At 36.1% G+C, this 14,133-nt stretch overlaps 1 protein-coding gene across 2 annotated transcripts in view; it reads left to right on the forward strand.

Moving 5' to 3' along the window:
- The window catches only part of LOC117336128 (branched-chain-amino-acid aminotransferase-like), a 37,939-nt gene that overhangs the window by 15,603 nt on the left and 8,203 nt on the right, over window positions 1-14,133 (forward strand). For both annotated transcript variants that reach the window (XM_033896511.1, XM_033896510.1), the window contains exons 4-8: window positions 1,983-2,093; window positions 8,727-8,852; window positions 10,125-10,285; window positions 11,263-11,405; window positions 11,698-11,783. In XM_033896511.1, coding sequence (XP_033752402.1) covers window positions 1,983-2,093; window positions 8,727-8,852; window positions 10,125-10,285; window positions 11,263-11,405; window positions 11,698-11,783 — 627 coding nt within the window. The remainder of the gene's footprint in view (window positions 1-1,982; window positions 2,094-8,726; window positions 8,853-10,124; window positions 10,286-11,262; window positions 11,406-11,697; window positions 11,784-14,133) is intronic.

Here is a 14,133-nt window from a genome sequence, read left to right on the forward strand (position 1 = left end):
TTTTTTTTTTTGGGTTTAAAAAAATTTTTTTGGGTGGATGGGTGAGAGGGGGATGGGGTGGAGTAAGGGAATGGATGGGTGAGAGGGGGGATGGGATGGAGTAAGGGGATGGATGGGTGAGAGGGGATGGGATGGAGTAAGGAGATGGATGGGGTGAAAGGGGGATGGGGTGGACTCAAGGGGATGGATGGGTGAGAGGGGGATGGGATGGAGTAAGGGGATGGATGGGTGAGAGGGGGATGGATGGGTGAGAGGGGATGGGATGGAGTAAGGGGATGGATGGGTGAGAGGGGGATGGGGTGGACTTAAGGGGATGGATGGGTGAGAGGGGATGGGGATGGAGTAAGGGGATGGATGGGTGAGAGGGGGATGGGGTGGAGTAAGGGGATGGATGGGTGAGAGGGGGATGGGATGGAGTAAGGGGATGGATGGGTGAGAGGGGGATGGGGATGGAGTAAGGGGATAGATGGGTGAGAGGGGGATGGGGTGGAGTAAGGGGATGGATGGGTGAGAGGGGGATGGGATGGAGTAAGGGGATGGATGGGTGAGAGGGGGATGGGGTGGACTCAAGGGGATGGATGGGTGAGAGGGGGATGGGATGGAGTAAGAGAACGGATATGTAGGGGGTGGAGTAAGGGGATGGATGGGTGGGATGGGGTGTGGTTTGGGAGATTGGATGGATGAGTGAGAAGGGGATGACTGGAAGATGTTTGTACAGAATTTTGGAATCGGGCATAGTTTTCACAAATTCCATTATGTGTTCCACAATACCTTGAATGTTGGTGGCTAGAATATCATTGTCAGAACTGTGCAACAAATTGCATGATGTAATTTAGCTGAAGATTTAATTAACGTGCAGTTTTCATGTCTGCATAGTCGGTAATCTTCAGTCTTCGGAGATCAATACAACCTATCCCCAGGTCTGAATGCTGCAGAAACACAAAATTGATTTCCATTGATAATTGAGTATACAGACCCCATAATGTGTGCTTGTGTGGTTATTTTAGGCTATTCCCATAAGAGTTTCATTGGTAATAATGTAAGCCTGTGTAATCCTTGCTCTCGGCAGATGACTTTACTTACTATACTTTTGTGTGAATAGTATGTATCCATAGATCTGAATCTATTTATAGATTGAGCAGCTGAGGAATGTCTAATAAAACTGATCATTAGGCTGGTTAATGGGACATGTCAGTGATGCTTGAAACCAAAAGTGTGGAACTCCAAAGTTAGAAAAATCAGAATGAAAAAAAAAATGTTACGAAATGCACAAGTTGTATAGCCATATAGGGGTCCGCGGTGGCCGAGTGGTTAAGGTGTCCCGTCACTATAACACTAGCCCTCCACCTCTGGGTTTCGAGTTCGAAACCTACGTGGGGCAGTTGCCAGGTACTGACCGTAGGCCGGTGGTTTTTCTCCGGGTACTCCGGCTTTCCTCCACCTCTAAAACCTGGCACGTCCTTAAATGCCCCTGGCTGTTAATAGGACGTTAAACAAAAACAAACAAACAAGTATAGCCATAATTTAATTATCAAACTTTTTGTACATGCTGGATATCTATAATTGTAGAAGTTTATAGAGGCAAAGATAGATGTAAAAGTCAGATAACTACAAAAAGAAAAGAAAAAAACTTCAACTTTTACCCTAGATTGTAAAATTATGTATTTAGATTTAGGTATAACTGCATCCCCAAGAAGATGCCTGACATTATATAGGTCACAGTGACTTTCACATACATGTGTACTTTGTATAATAATTACTTATACAAGTCACATATATATGGTTTATAAGTTAAGATATATTTTGCTAAGAAACCAAATAAATTTTCAGCTGATATTTATGACTCAACATACAATTTTTGCAGTAATGTTTTTTTAAAGTTCTAACATAAGTATTGGTATACATGGTGATATAAAGTGACCTCTAGTAACTTTTCGATCATGTATCTGCTAAATTGATATATGTTTTGTTTGTGTTGACAGCTGTTTGAGGGGATGAAATCGTACCGTGGACATGACGATAAGATACGTCTGTTCCGACCAATGGAGAATATGGAGAGGATGGTGATGTCTGCCGAGCGGGCCTGTCTTCCTGTAAGTTTGTCAAAGTGTAGTCTGTTACGTACAACATAAAATAAACCAGAACTTTGTTCTGAATACACAAGTTTTGGATGACAAGATGATCAGTTTAATAAAAAAATATATACAGTCATGAACGGGGATAATAACTGGATGTCTAGACTATACAGGTGTCCAGATTATACAGGTGTCCAGCTTATACAGGTGTCCAGGTTATACAGGTTTACATAGAAATATATAAATGATGGGATCAAACTTTAGGTCTGGTTTATACAGGTGTCCAGATTATACAGGTTTACATAGAAATATATAAATGATGGGATCAAACTTTAGGTCTGGTTTATACAGGTGTCCAGATTATACAAGGTTACATAGAAATATACAGGTGTCCAGATTATACAGGGTTACATATAAATATACAGGTGTCCAGATTATACAGGTGTCCAGATTATACAGGGTTACATAGAAATGTTTAAAATTAAGCCAAACTGAAGGTGTAGAGGTTTATAGAGTCTTACTGAATTAGCAGTATGAAATTGGTCTGTACAGATGCTTCCTGAATAGAACCTAGCTCAAATGCGAAAAAAATCAGGTACTTGCACATCTAAAGAGAGAGAGTCATATTTGTTGACGTTTTACTAGAATCATGTTTCCCGATAAATGCTCTGCTAAAAGGTTGTAATTCAATAGCATATCCTGAAAGGGTATATCATATACGAAAAGAAATAATATCAGATTTTCAATGGCAAGATCATAATCTCAGCAATATAGCGTATGTAATGTAAATGTATGTAAATTTTATTATGTAATGTAATGTAATGTCCTCCTATTACAGTAGAGATATGATGTGTGTAGAGGCCAAGGCTATACATTTTAAGGATTGATTGTCAATTTTGTTGCTTGCATGGACTGATGAAGGGAAGTGAACCTCGTGCAAATGAAGTGAACTGCAAAGCAGTTCATGTACCATAGTAGTTAATACAGACGATGGAAAACTAACTACATATTTACAGTTCTGTAGATCTTGAGGTGATCTAATATAGCCTAGTTATATAGATCTTTAGGTTATCTACACTAACTACATATTTACAGTTCTGTAGATCTTGAGGTGATCTAATATAGCCTAGTTATATAGATCTTGAGGTGATCTAATGTAGCCTAGTTATATAGATCTTGAGGTGATCTTATATAGCCTAGTTATATTGATCATGAGGTGATCTTATATAGCCTAGTTATATTGATCATGAGGTGATCTTATATAGCCTAGTTATATTGATCATGAGGTGATCTTATATAGCCTAGTTATATAGATCTTGAGGTGATCTTATATAGCCTAGTTATATTGATCATGAGGTGATCTTATGTAGCCTAGTTATATTGATCATGAGGTGATCTTATATAGGCTTGTTATATAGATCTTGAGGTGATCTTATAAAGTCTAGTTATATAGATCTTGAGGTTATCTTATATAGCCTAGTTATATAGATCTTGAGGTGATCTTATGTAGCCTAGTTATATTGATCATGAGGTGATCTTATATAGGCTTTTTATATAGATCTTGAGGTGATCTTATAAAGTCTAGTTATATAGATCTTGAGGTTATCTTATATAGCCTAGTTATATAGATCTTGAGGTTATCTTATACAGCCTAGTTATATTGATCATGAGGTGATCTTATATAGCCTAGTTATATAGATCTTGAGGTGATCTTATATAGCCTAGTTATATTGACCATGAGGTGATCTTATATAGCCTAGTTATATTGATCATGAGGTGATCTTATATAGCCTAGTTATATTGATCATGAGGTGATCTTATATAGCCTAGTTATATAGATCTTGAGGTGATCTTATATAGCCTAGTTATATTGATCATGAGGTGATCTTATATAGCCTAGTTATATTGATCATGAGGTGATCTTATATAGCCTAGTTATATTGATCATGAGGTGATCTTATGTAGCCTAGTTATAAAGATAATGAAGTGATCTTATATAGCCTAGTTATATAGATCTTTAGGTTATCTTATATATATATATATATATAGCCTAGTTATATTGATCTTGAGGTTATCTTATATAGCCTAGTTTTATAGATCTTGAGGTTATCTTATATAGCCTAGTTGGGGTGATCTTATATAGCCTAGTTATATTGATCTTGAGTTTATCTTATATAGCCTAGTTTTATTGATCTTGAGGTTATCTTATATAGCCTAGTTATATAGATCTTGAGGTGATCTTATATAGCCTAGCTAGTTATATAGATCTTGAGGTGATCTTATATAGCCTAGCTAGTTATATAGATCTTGAGGTGATCTTATATAGCCTAGCTAGTTATATAGATCTTGAGGTGATCTTATATAGCCTAGCTAGTTATATAGATCTTGAGGTTATTCAATAAAGCCAATAAGATCTCATGGTGATCCGATATAACCTAGTTATACAGTAGATTTCCTGCTGATCTAATATGACCTTGTTATATAGATCTCAAAGTGATCTAATATGACCTTTGTTATATAGATCTCAAAGTGATCTAATATGACCTTGTTATATAGATCTCAAAGTGATCTAACATGACCTTGTTATATAGATCTCAAAGTGATCTAATATGACTTAGGTTATATAGATCTCAAAGTGATCTAATATGACCTTAGTTATATAGATCTCAAAGTGATCTAATATGACCTTGGTTATATAGATCTCAAAGTGATCTAATATGACCTTGTTATATAGATCTCAAAGTGATCTAAAATGACCTTGGTCATATAGATCTCAAGGTGATCTAATATGACCTTGTGATATAGATCTCAAAGTGATCTAAAATGATCTAGCTAATGATAGGTTATATAGATCTCAAAGTGATCTAATATGACCTTGTTATATAGATATCTTAAAAACACATTTTAAACTTCCTCGCCACGGCGGCCATTTTGTAACATGATTGCGCAAGTTCCACCAGTTGGATTAAGCTGTAACTTAACTGTAATGATCCTGAGATGGTCCTGATCAATTGTTGTTATTTTTCTGGTTAGTCCAAAATCCAGGATATCCGCCATGGCCAACAGTGCCACTATACTTGCTACAGAGTATGTGCACTACAATAGTATAAGGGTCATTAGAATCAGATGACCGTTAAGGCCAATGGGCCTCATGTTTATGCTCGGGGTGTCAAGTGGCAGTGGGGGGCAATTGACAGACAATTTGTACGTAGTTCTGATGGGGCTTTTCAGGAACAAAATTGGGAGAGAAATTTTCAGGAATACTCTGCAAAGCTTGTGTATTCATCGATTATTGACGATTAATGAAAAAAATGTGGACAGCTCTATTTATACTGCTGTTTCTGTATACATTGCTTACAGTGTTTCTACATTAAAGTATGTATTGGACTGTTCTATGCTTTCGTGTATATACAACCTTATCTAAACCCGACCCATGTGGAACCAGACATTTACGAACCGACTTCAGTTTCGACTCTGAGCTGTTTAATATGTCACAAAATAAAACAAATGATATACCTCAGTAGAGGAAATTGACTGTGCAGTGATAATACTTCTATTGATACTAAATTAATGACAATTTTATTGTGTACATTAACCAAGGATTGTTAGGCAAATGTAATGTCTAGAATTTTGTTCAAACACAGGTAACCCAATCTTGTAGGTAGCTTGACCCCTGCACACCTGTCAATTGGATGAAAGCCAAGTTTTGTAAATTGTATGCATTAAGTTTGTGAAGGTGTTATTACATACGTGTTTTTAATTTTGTACCTTAACATCATCAATGGTTCATAAATCAGATGATAATGCTTAGAACCTATTATATAGCTAGAGGCTGAATATTTGCCCTTGTAGCATGAATAATGAAATTATCATGTGTGACATTCTATGAAGTTTCCAGAACATTAAAATCTAGTAAAATGATATGCAAAATGACAATCAGATTTCAGAACAAGTCCATATTGGTACGACATACCAGCCCATATTTATTTACTAATATACAAATTGACAATCAGATTAGAATAATCGTTTTTTGATTTGTTGTGGTATCTGGTTGTAGACAGGTATGGGACATATTACCTGTAAATTTGATATGTCTCAATTAATTTTTAACGTCAGGATGCCTTTGGCACCTGCTGTTATAGTCGTGGTGGTTAAATTTTGTTAGTCACACTTTTATTTTCCGGCTAACAACTTCTCTTTTCTGTAATACAAATGATATACATCCGCAGCCTGATATAGTTCCTGATGGTTCCCGTGTTTACAGCAATTATTTAAAATGAAATATGAATGTTTGGTGTTCTAGACTATTTTAGATTATAAATGTAAACATTTTCCTCATCAGTAAATATGAAATGTTTTGAAAACTTATCAATCCTGGTAATAAACGAGAAATAGAAAATGCTGGCGATATTAGTATTAATTTATATACATTTTACCTGTGAGAAGAGAAAATTAAACCAATAAGTCCTAGTTTTGGTACACAAAGAGATTTGAATTATCAATAAAAATATTTTTACCTAGCTGGTATATAAGAGATTTGAATTATGAAAAAAATACTCTGTACTGCTGTGAGCAGATTTCATACTCCTTAGTACAATTCAAGCAGACGTCTATCCAACATGTATGTTTCTGTAGTTTTTTCAAAACCATCATATTTGGCAAAATATCTGTTGGACTAGCTTCAGGAAAACCCCGTGTGTTTTACATATGTATAGTGTGTCACTAATGACTACACTCATCTGCTGTGACAGTTATTGAACATAGGGAATGACTCTGTGCATCTGTTTTAGATTATAGTGCAGGGATTCAGTGATATGACAAATGTTAGGTGTATATTTACATGTTATAACACATGTCTTCCGATACTTGGCTAATGTAACAGTAAATGTTAGAGATTGTAGCATTTGGCTCCTCCTGCTTTGTATATCTGCTTTCTGTTAAAACGTCAAAAAGATTTCAGGCAGGTACGTGGTAGATTTTAGACAATCCAAGCTAGTTGAATGGGCACATGGTGTTGTATTAGTTTATACATGTACTGGGGAAATAGCTGGTTGGAAATTGAGGAAGAGCAGACTGGTTTTACTGACAATCAGCTTTTAATCAGAACATGTACAATGACTACAATCTTTTTTCTCTACTTAAGTCTGTCAGAGTTATTTCCCTTCCATAGGATACCTTTACTGTTGATACACAGAATGTCCATAAAAATAAACAGATGAGAATGCAGCAGTGCAAGTCAAGATAGGATGAAGTGTATTGTCAGATACCTTGGAATTCCTGGGAGAATTGTTCCCCTGTAGTATATATTGTCTAGGGAGGTGTTATGCCTGATTCAGCATTTGTAATACACTTTTATGTAATACTGTACTCGATCTAGACCTTCCTGGGAGAATTGTTCCCCTGTAGTATATATTGTCTAGGGAGGTGTTATGCCTGATTCAGCATTTGTAATACAATGTAATACTGTACTCGATCTAGACCTTCCTGGGAGAATTGTTCCCCTGTAGTATATATTTTGTGAGGAGGTGTACATGTAATGTCTTGGCATTTGTAATAGATACCGTACTATACCATCTTGGGAGAATTATTATATATTATATTCTCTAGAGAGGTATTATGTTTGACTCGGCGTTTGTAATAGATACCGTACTAGATCATCCTGGGAGAATTATTACATATTATATTCTCTAGAGAGGTGTAATGTCTGACTCGGCGTTTGTAATAGATACCGTACTATACCATCTTGGGAGAATTATTATATATTATATTCTCTGGAGAGGTGTAATGTCTGACTCGGCGTTTGTAATAGATACCGTACTAGATCATCGTGAGAGAATTATTATATATTATATTCTCTAGAGAGGTGTAATGTCTGACTCAGCGTTTGTAATAGATACCGTACTAGATCATCGTGAGAGAATTATTATATATTATATTCTCTAGAGAGGTGTAATGTCTGACTCAGCGTTTGTAATAGATACCGTACTAGATCATCGTGAGAGAATTATTACATATTATATTCTCTAGAGAGGTGTAATGTCTGACTAGGCGTTTGTAATAGATACCGTACTATACCATCTTGGGAGAATTATTACATATTATATTCTCTAGAGAGGTATTATGTTTGACTCGGCGTTTGTCATATATTATATATATACTGTACTAGACCATCCTGGGTGGGTACTGTTTGTGTTATACATAAAAATAAGAAACCTTCCAATTTTGTACACTTCACACCATAGGGTACATAATATGCCTTCCCTTGTTATAAATCTTAACAAAGTTGACTGTATAGTCATGGAATTGCATATACATTGTAAAATCCAGTACTGGTTGTATGATATGAGAGTCTTGTCACATTTGTATCATAATTATTTTACGCTGTTTATTTATTTTTTTTTTTAGAAGGCAAATTTTGTTTATAAGTACCCCTTGCAATATGCACAACTCTATATATATAGAGTTATATCCCTTTGTTTATATTTGGTTAATCAGATATAAACTATTTAACTAGTACCTGAAAGATCTCTCCACTGAGAGCACTCACATATACAGCTTTCTGGTAGGAACATAATCAACTCACTGTAACATGTATATGTTCTCCAGATTTTGTCTGTTCTTATTAAATCTAAATTCTTTATTTTACTGCAGTTATTTGATGGGCGCGAGTTGATTCAATGCATGAAGAAATTGGTCACTATTGATGCGGACTGGGTACCCCACTCCACAGAGGTGGCCAATGCCCTGTACCTACGGCCAACTTTTATCGGTACCGAGGTAAGTAAATTGTATGAACCTTCCCTACTTACCCTCTGTCTCAAACTTTCACCAATTTAACCTCATCTATATGCCGACATTGTATAAGACATCAAGAATAATATCAATGTTGATTCATTTTACATGACACTCTATGTTATGACTCCGCACATTTTGTACATAATAACATTAGTTAATTATTCATTCAATTACCAGATTTAAAAAGAAAAAAAATATTTACTCCAAATTGTTGTTTTTAGATATACTTATACAATGTAATTTAACGTGTTCATTTATTATTAAAAGGGAATTACTGTTTGTTTACTCATTTATAGAAAAAACAGAATTAAATTTATTAACACATAGTTAAGTGAATGAAGTTAACTAATTTATAGAAAAAAAGGGAATTGAGTTAATTGATTTATAGAAAAAAGGGAACCAAGTTGACTTGTTCATAGAAAAAAAGGATTGAGTTGACTTGTTCATTGAAAAAAGGGATCAAGTTTACTCTTTCATAGAAAAAAGGGATTGAGTGAACTAACTTATAGAAAAAAGGGATTGAGTTCTCATTCATATAAAAGGATTGAGTTAATTATAACTAATTCATAGAAAAAAGGGAACAGATCGTGTTTATTCATTCATAGAAAAAAAGAAATTGAATTAACTCAAATTAAGACAGGGGAGTCAAGTTTTCTTATAATTGGTTTGTTTTATTTTAAAAAGATTTCTTTGAAAGGAAATTAGTAAGAAAAGGTTCTAAAATAGTCTTTATATATACATCAGTTCTGGGCTCTTCAGGGTTATAAGGTAAAATGTACTACCGTCAGGTTAAGATAATGTTAATCATTGTTATTGGGAAATATTTGAATGCATTTCATGTCCTTAGTAAATCTGACCTTACAACGTGAGAATTTATAGAATTGTTACAAAATTAATACGAAAAAAAGGAAGAACAGGCTTTCTGTGGACCTTGATAATACTAGTATACCTTGTCAGGGGAAGTAACTCTGAGATAAAAAATTCTTAGATTTGTTTCTTTGTCTTGTGTGTATAAAACAATATATATACCCAAAACTAGAAATAAAACTTTTCTTTACATTGAAAATCAACTATTATCTAATGTCTGAATGTCATTTCTCGGAGAAGAATGGGAAGAAGATTGGATGGCTGGATGCTGAATCGAATCTCCAAAGACACTCGTCCCTATCTTACCACATGACAGCTTAGGACTGCACTTTCTTGTATTAATTTACAAAACAATTTTGACGAGATCTGAATAACTTGATTTTGCAGCCCTGCCTTGGAGTAGCCAGGTCCAAAAATGCCCTGCTTTATGTACTTACAGGCCCAGTAGGTCCATATTACCCCACAGGGCTTAAGCCAGTCAATCTTCTGGCTGACCCTACCTACGCCCGGGCTTGGCCCGGGGGATGTGGCATGTTCAAGATGGGATCGTAAGTACATAGTCAGACAATATTTCCAGAAATTTCACAGCTGAATCTTTTCCTGATCATCATCACACCAATTTTATCATTGATACATATTCAAGCATTGCTGAAAGTGCACCGTTTTAGAGGTTATAGTGAACAGCTTCTATCAATTTGAAACTTAAAAAATGTAAGCCCAAGTTATCACACCACCAGTAAAACAATCCCCATATACATTTAAGGAAATAACTAACAAACCAAACTTAAAGGAATCTCATATATTTTATGACTCCACCATGAAATGTTTTCAAGAAAGAGTGAAAGAAGGGAAAAGAAGAGAAAAGATCAGTCTTTCATTTGACTGATATGGATCATTCAATGGTAGGCGCCAAGATCCCTCTGGAATCTTTTGTTTACATGTACATGTATTTTAAAAATTTAAATTTACGTTGAAGAAAATCTACATTGTCTAAGCTCATAATGATTTGTACCGACACCAGAAAGGTAGCTGATAACTTGTATACACTGGGTTTAAACTGTGGCAAAAAAGAGTTAAAAAAATAAGTTTTTAAAGTCAGATACATATATTTATGATGAATTGTTTCAATGTGAATTTGAAGCAGTTTTTGGATAGATTTGTTTCCGGGGATAACATTTTGACTTTACACTTGTTAATCTTACGAGTTATGTCCTTTTACTATAAACTTTTTTATGCCCTCGTTACAAAAAAGAATGAAATGAAATGCCGATGCCATCCTCACCAAACTGTGTTTCGGGCTGTTAAGTGGCAGCGGGGGCATTATTGCCTTACAGACATTTTCACGTTTTGTATTCTCATATATATTTTCTATGAGAATGGTGGGTATTAAATTGATCTTTGGATAACAGTTCTAGTTCGGAGTTCCTGTTTAATATATTTCAAGATATCTTAGTTACAATTTTGAATTCTATGTTCATTCTTGTCTTGCAATTGGCCTGAATACCTTCTGGATTTTAATTGACAGTAATTATGCCCCGACGATTGCCGTGCAGGACTTGGCAGAAGATCGTGGATGTCAGCAGGTGCTGTGGCTGTATGGAGATAACCATGAGATGACCGAGGTCGGCACCATGAATCTGTTCCTACACTGGATTAACAAAAATGGAGGTATCTAACAGTATACATGTACTCACATTTTGGTCTGTGTAGTTTTGTGTACTATTGAAACATTAATTTAGTTTAGACGAGGTGTTTTGGGGTAAAGTTGTTCATTGAAGTAAATTTGTCATAGCTATAAATCATGATTATAAAAATTGGATATGATTTTTTTTCATTACTATTATCGTTATTGAAATAGTTATCTTTTCTCAAATAAAAACAGAGGCGTTAAAATTATGAAGAAATGAAAGGAAAAAATACTCAAATGCCCGAGTGTAAAATATAAAATTTGGTGTTGTAGAGGAGGAACTGATCACTGCTCCATTGAATGGAATTGTCCTGCCTGGGATCACACGAAGCAGTCTTCTCCACTTAGCTAAAAAATGGGTAATTATCGTCTGCTGTCTCTCGATCTGTAGAGAATGGGTAATTATCGTCTCTGCTGTCTCTCTGTCAGTCTGTAGAGAATGGATAATTATCGTCTCTGCTGTCTCTCTGTCAGTCTGTAGAGAATGGATAATTATCGTCTCTGCTGTCTCTCTGTCAGTCTGTAGAGAATGGATAATTATCGTCTCTGCTGTCTCTCTGTCAGTCTGTAGAGAATGGATAATTATCGTCTCTGCTGTCTCTCTGTCAGTCTGTAGAGAATGGGTAATTATCGTCTCTGCTGTCTCTCTGTCAGTCTGTAGAGAATGGATAATTATCGTCTCTGGTGTCTCTCTGTCAGTCTGTAGAGAATGGGTAATTATCGTCTCTGCTGTCTCTCTGTCAGTCTGTAGAGAATGGGTAATTATCGTCTCTGCTGTCTCTCTGTCAGTCTGTAGAGAATGGGTAATTATCGTCTCTGCTGTCTCTCTGTAGAGAATGTGTAATTATCGTCTCTGGTGTCTCTCTGTCAGTCTGTAGAGAATGGGTAATTATCGTCTCTGCTGTCTCTCTGTAGAGAATGGGTAATTATCGTCTCTGCTGTCTCTCTGTGGAGAATGGATAATTATCGTCTCTGCTGTCTCTCTGTCAGTCTGTAGAGAATGGGTAATTATCGTCTCTGCTGTCTCTCTGTCAGTCTGTAGAGAATGGATTATTATCGTCTCTGGTGTCTCTCTGTCAGTCTGTAGAGAATGGGTAATTATCGTCTCTGCTGTCTCTCTGTCAGTCTGTAGAGAATGGGTAATTATCGTCTCTGCTGTCTCTCTGTAGAGAATGTGTAATTATCGTCTCTGCTGTCTCTCTGTCAGTCTGTAGAGAAGGAGTAATTATCGTCTCTGCTGTCTCTCTGTCTCTCTGTCAGTCTGTAGAGAATGTGTAATTATCGTCTCTGGTGTCTCTCTGTCAGTCTGTAGAGAATGAGTAATTATCCTCTCTGCTGTCTCTCTGTCAGTCTGTGGAGAATGAGTAATTATCCTCTCTGCTGTCTCTCTGTCAGTCTGTAGAGAATGGGTAATTATCGTCTCTGCTGTCTCTGTGTCAGTCTGTAGAGAATAGGTAATTATCGTCTCTGCTGTCTCTCTGTAGATAATGGGTAATTATCGTCTCTGCTGTCTCTCTGTAGAGAATGGGTAATTATCGTCTCTGCTGTCTCTCTGTAGAGAATGGGTAATTATCGTCTCTGCTGTCTCTCTGTCAGTCTGTAGAGAATGTGTAATTATCGTCTCTGCTGTCTCTCTGTCAGTCTGTAGAGAATGGGTAATTATCGTCTCTGCTGTCTCTCTGTCACTGTAGAGAATGTGTAATTATCTTCTCTGGTGTCTCTCTGTCAGTCTGTAGAGAATGAGTAATTATCCTCTTCTGTCTCTCTGTAGAGAATGGGTAATTATCGTCTCTGCTGTCTCTCTGTCAGTCTGTAGAGAATGGGTAAATATCGTCTCTGCTGTCTCTCTGTAGATAATGGGTAATTATCGTCTCTGCTGTCTCTCTGTAGAGAATGGGTAATTATCCTCTCTGCTGTCTCTCTGTCAGTCTGTAGAGAATGGGTAATTATCGTCTCTGGTGTCTCTCTGTCAGTCTGTAGAGAATGGGTAATTATCCTCTCTGCTGTCTCTCTGTCTCTCTGTAGAGAATGGGTAATTATCGTCTCTGCTGTCTCTCTGTCAGTCTGTAGAGAATGGGTAATTATCGTCTCTGCTGTCTCTCTGTCAGTCTGTCCATATCAAATAAACCATGTCATGGAGGATGATCCAACTAAAACTACTTGCTTTCCATCATGATATTGATTTTAGGGTCAGAGGTCAAATGATGAAGGTCTGAGGTCATGGAACTGAATAAGTACCGTAGTAAGAGCGATTCAGAAAACACTAACCAACATGTTTCTCTTTACATACTTGTATCATTTCAATATTAATGTTTTTTTGAAATTTTACTGATTTTAACGAGACGAAGCTATAAGGTCAATGTCATTTTTACTGAATTCAATATGTCAGAGGTCAAGGTCAGCTTGGGGCATGATATGTATATAACAAGATAGATCCAAGATTACATGTATTGTACGAGAGGGAATGTATTCAGAGTTAAATACCGGAGTTATTTCCATTACATGTGATGGTATACATTGTAATACACTAGACAGTCACTGCTGAATTATTTACCATTTCATGTTTAAGTATGTTGACACTTTTAAATATTAATACTGCACCTGGCTATAAACTGACTGAAAATTATTTTTTAAACTGAGGAGACCATTTTGTTTTCAAACTTCCTTTTAACAAGCTTCATGAGTATTAGCATAAAATATAGTGTATAC

Source organism: Pecten maximus, chromosome 10, assembly GCF_902652985.1.
Source record: "Pecten maximus chromosome 10, xPecMax1.1, whole genome shotgun sequence".
Classification (NCBI taxonomy): domain Eukaryota; kingdom Metazoa; phylum Mollusca; class Bivalvia; order Pectinida; family Pectinidae; genus Pecten; species Pecten maximus.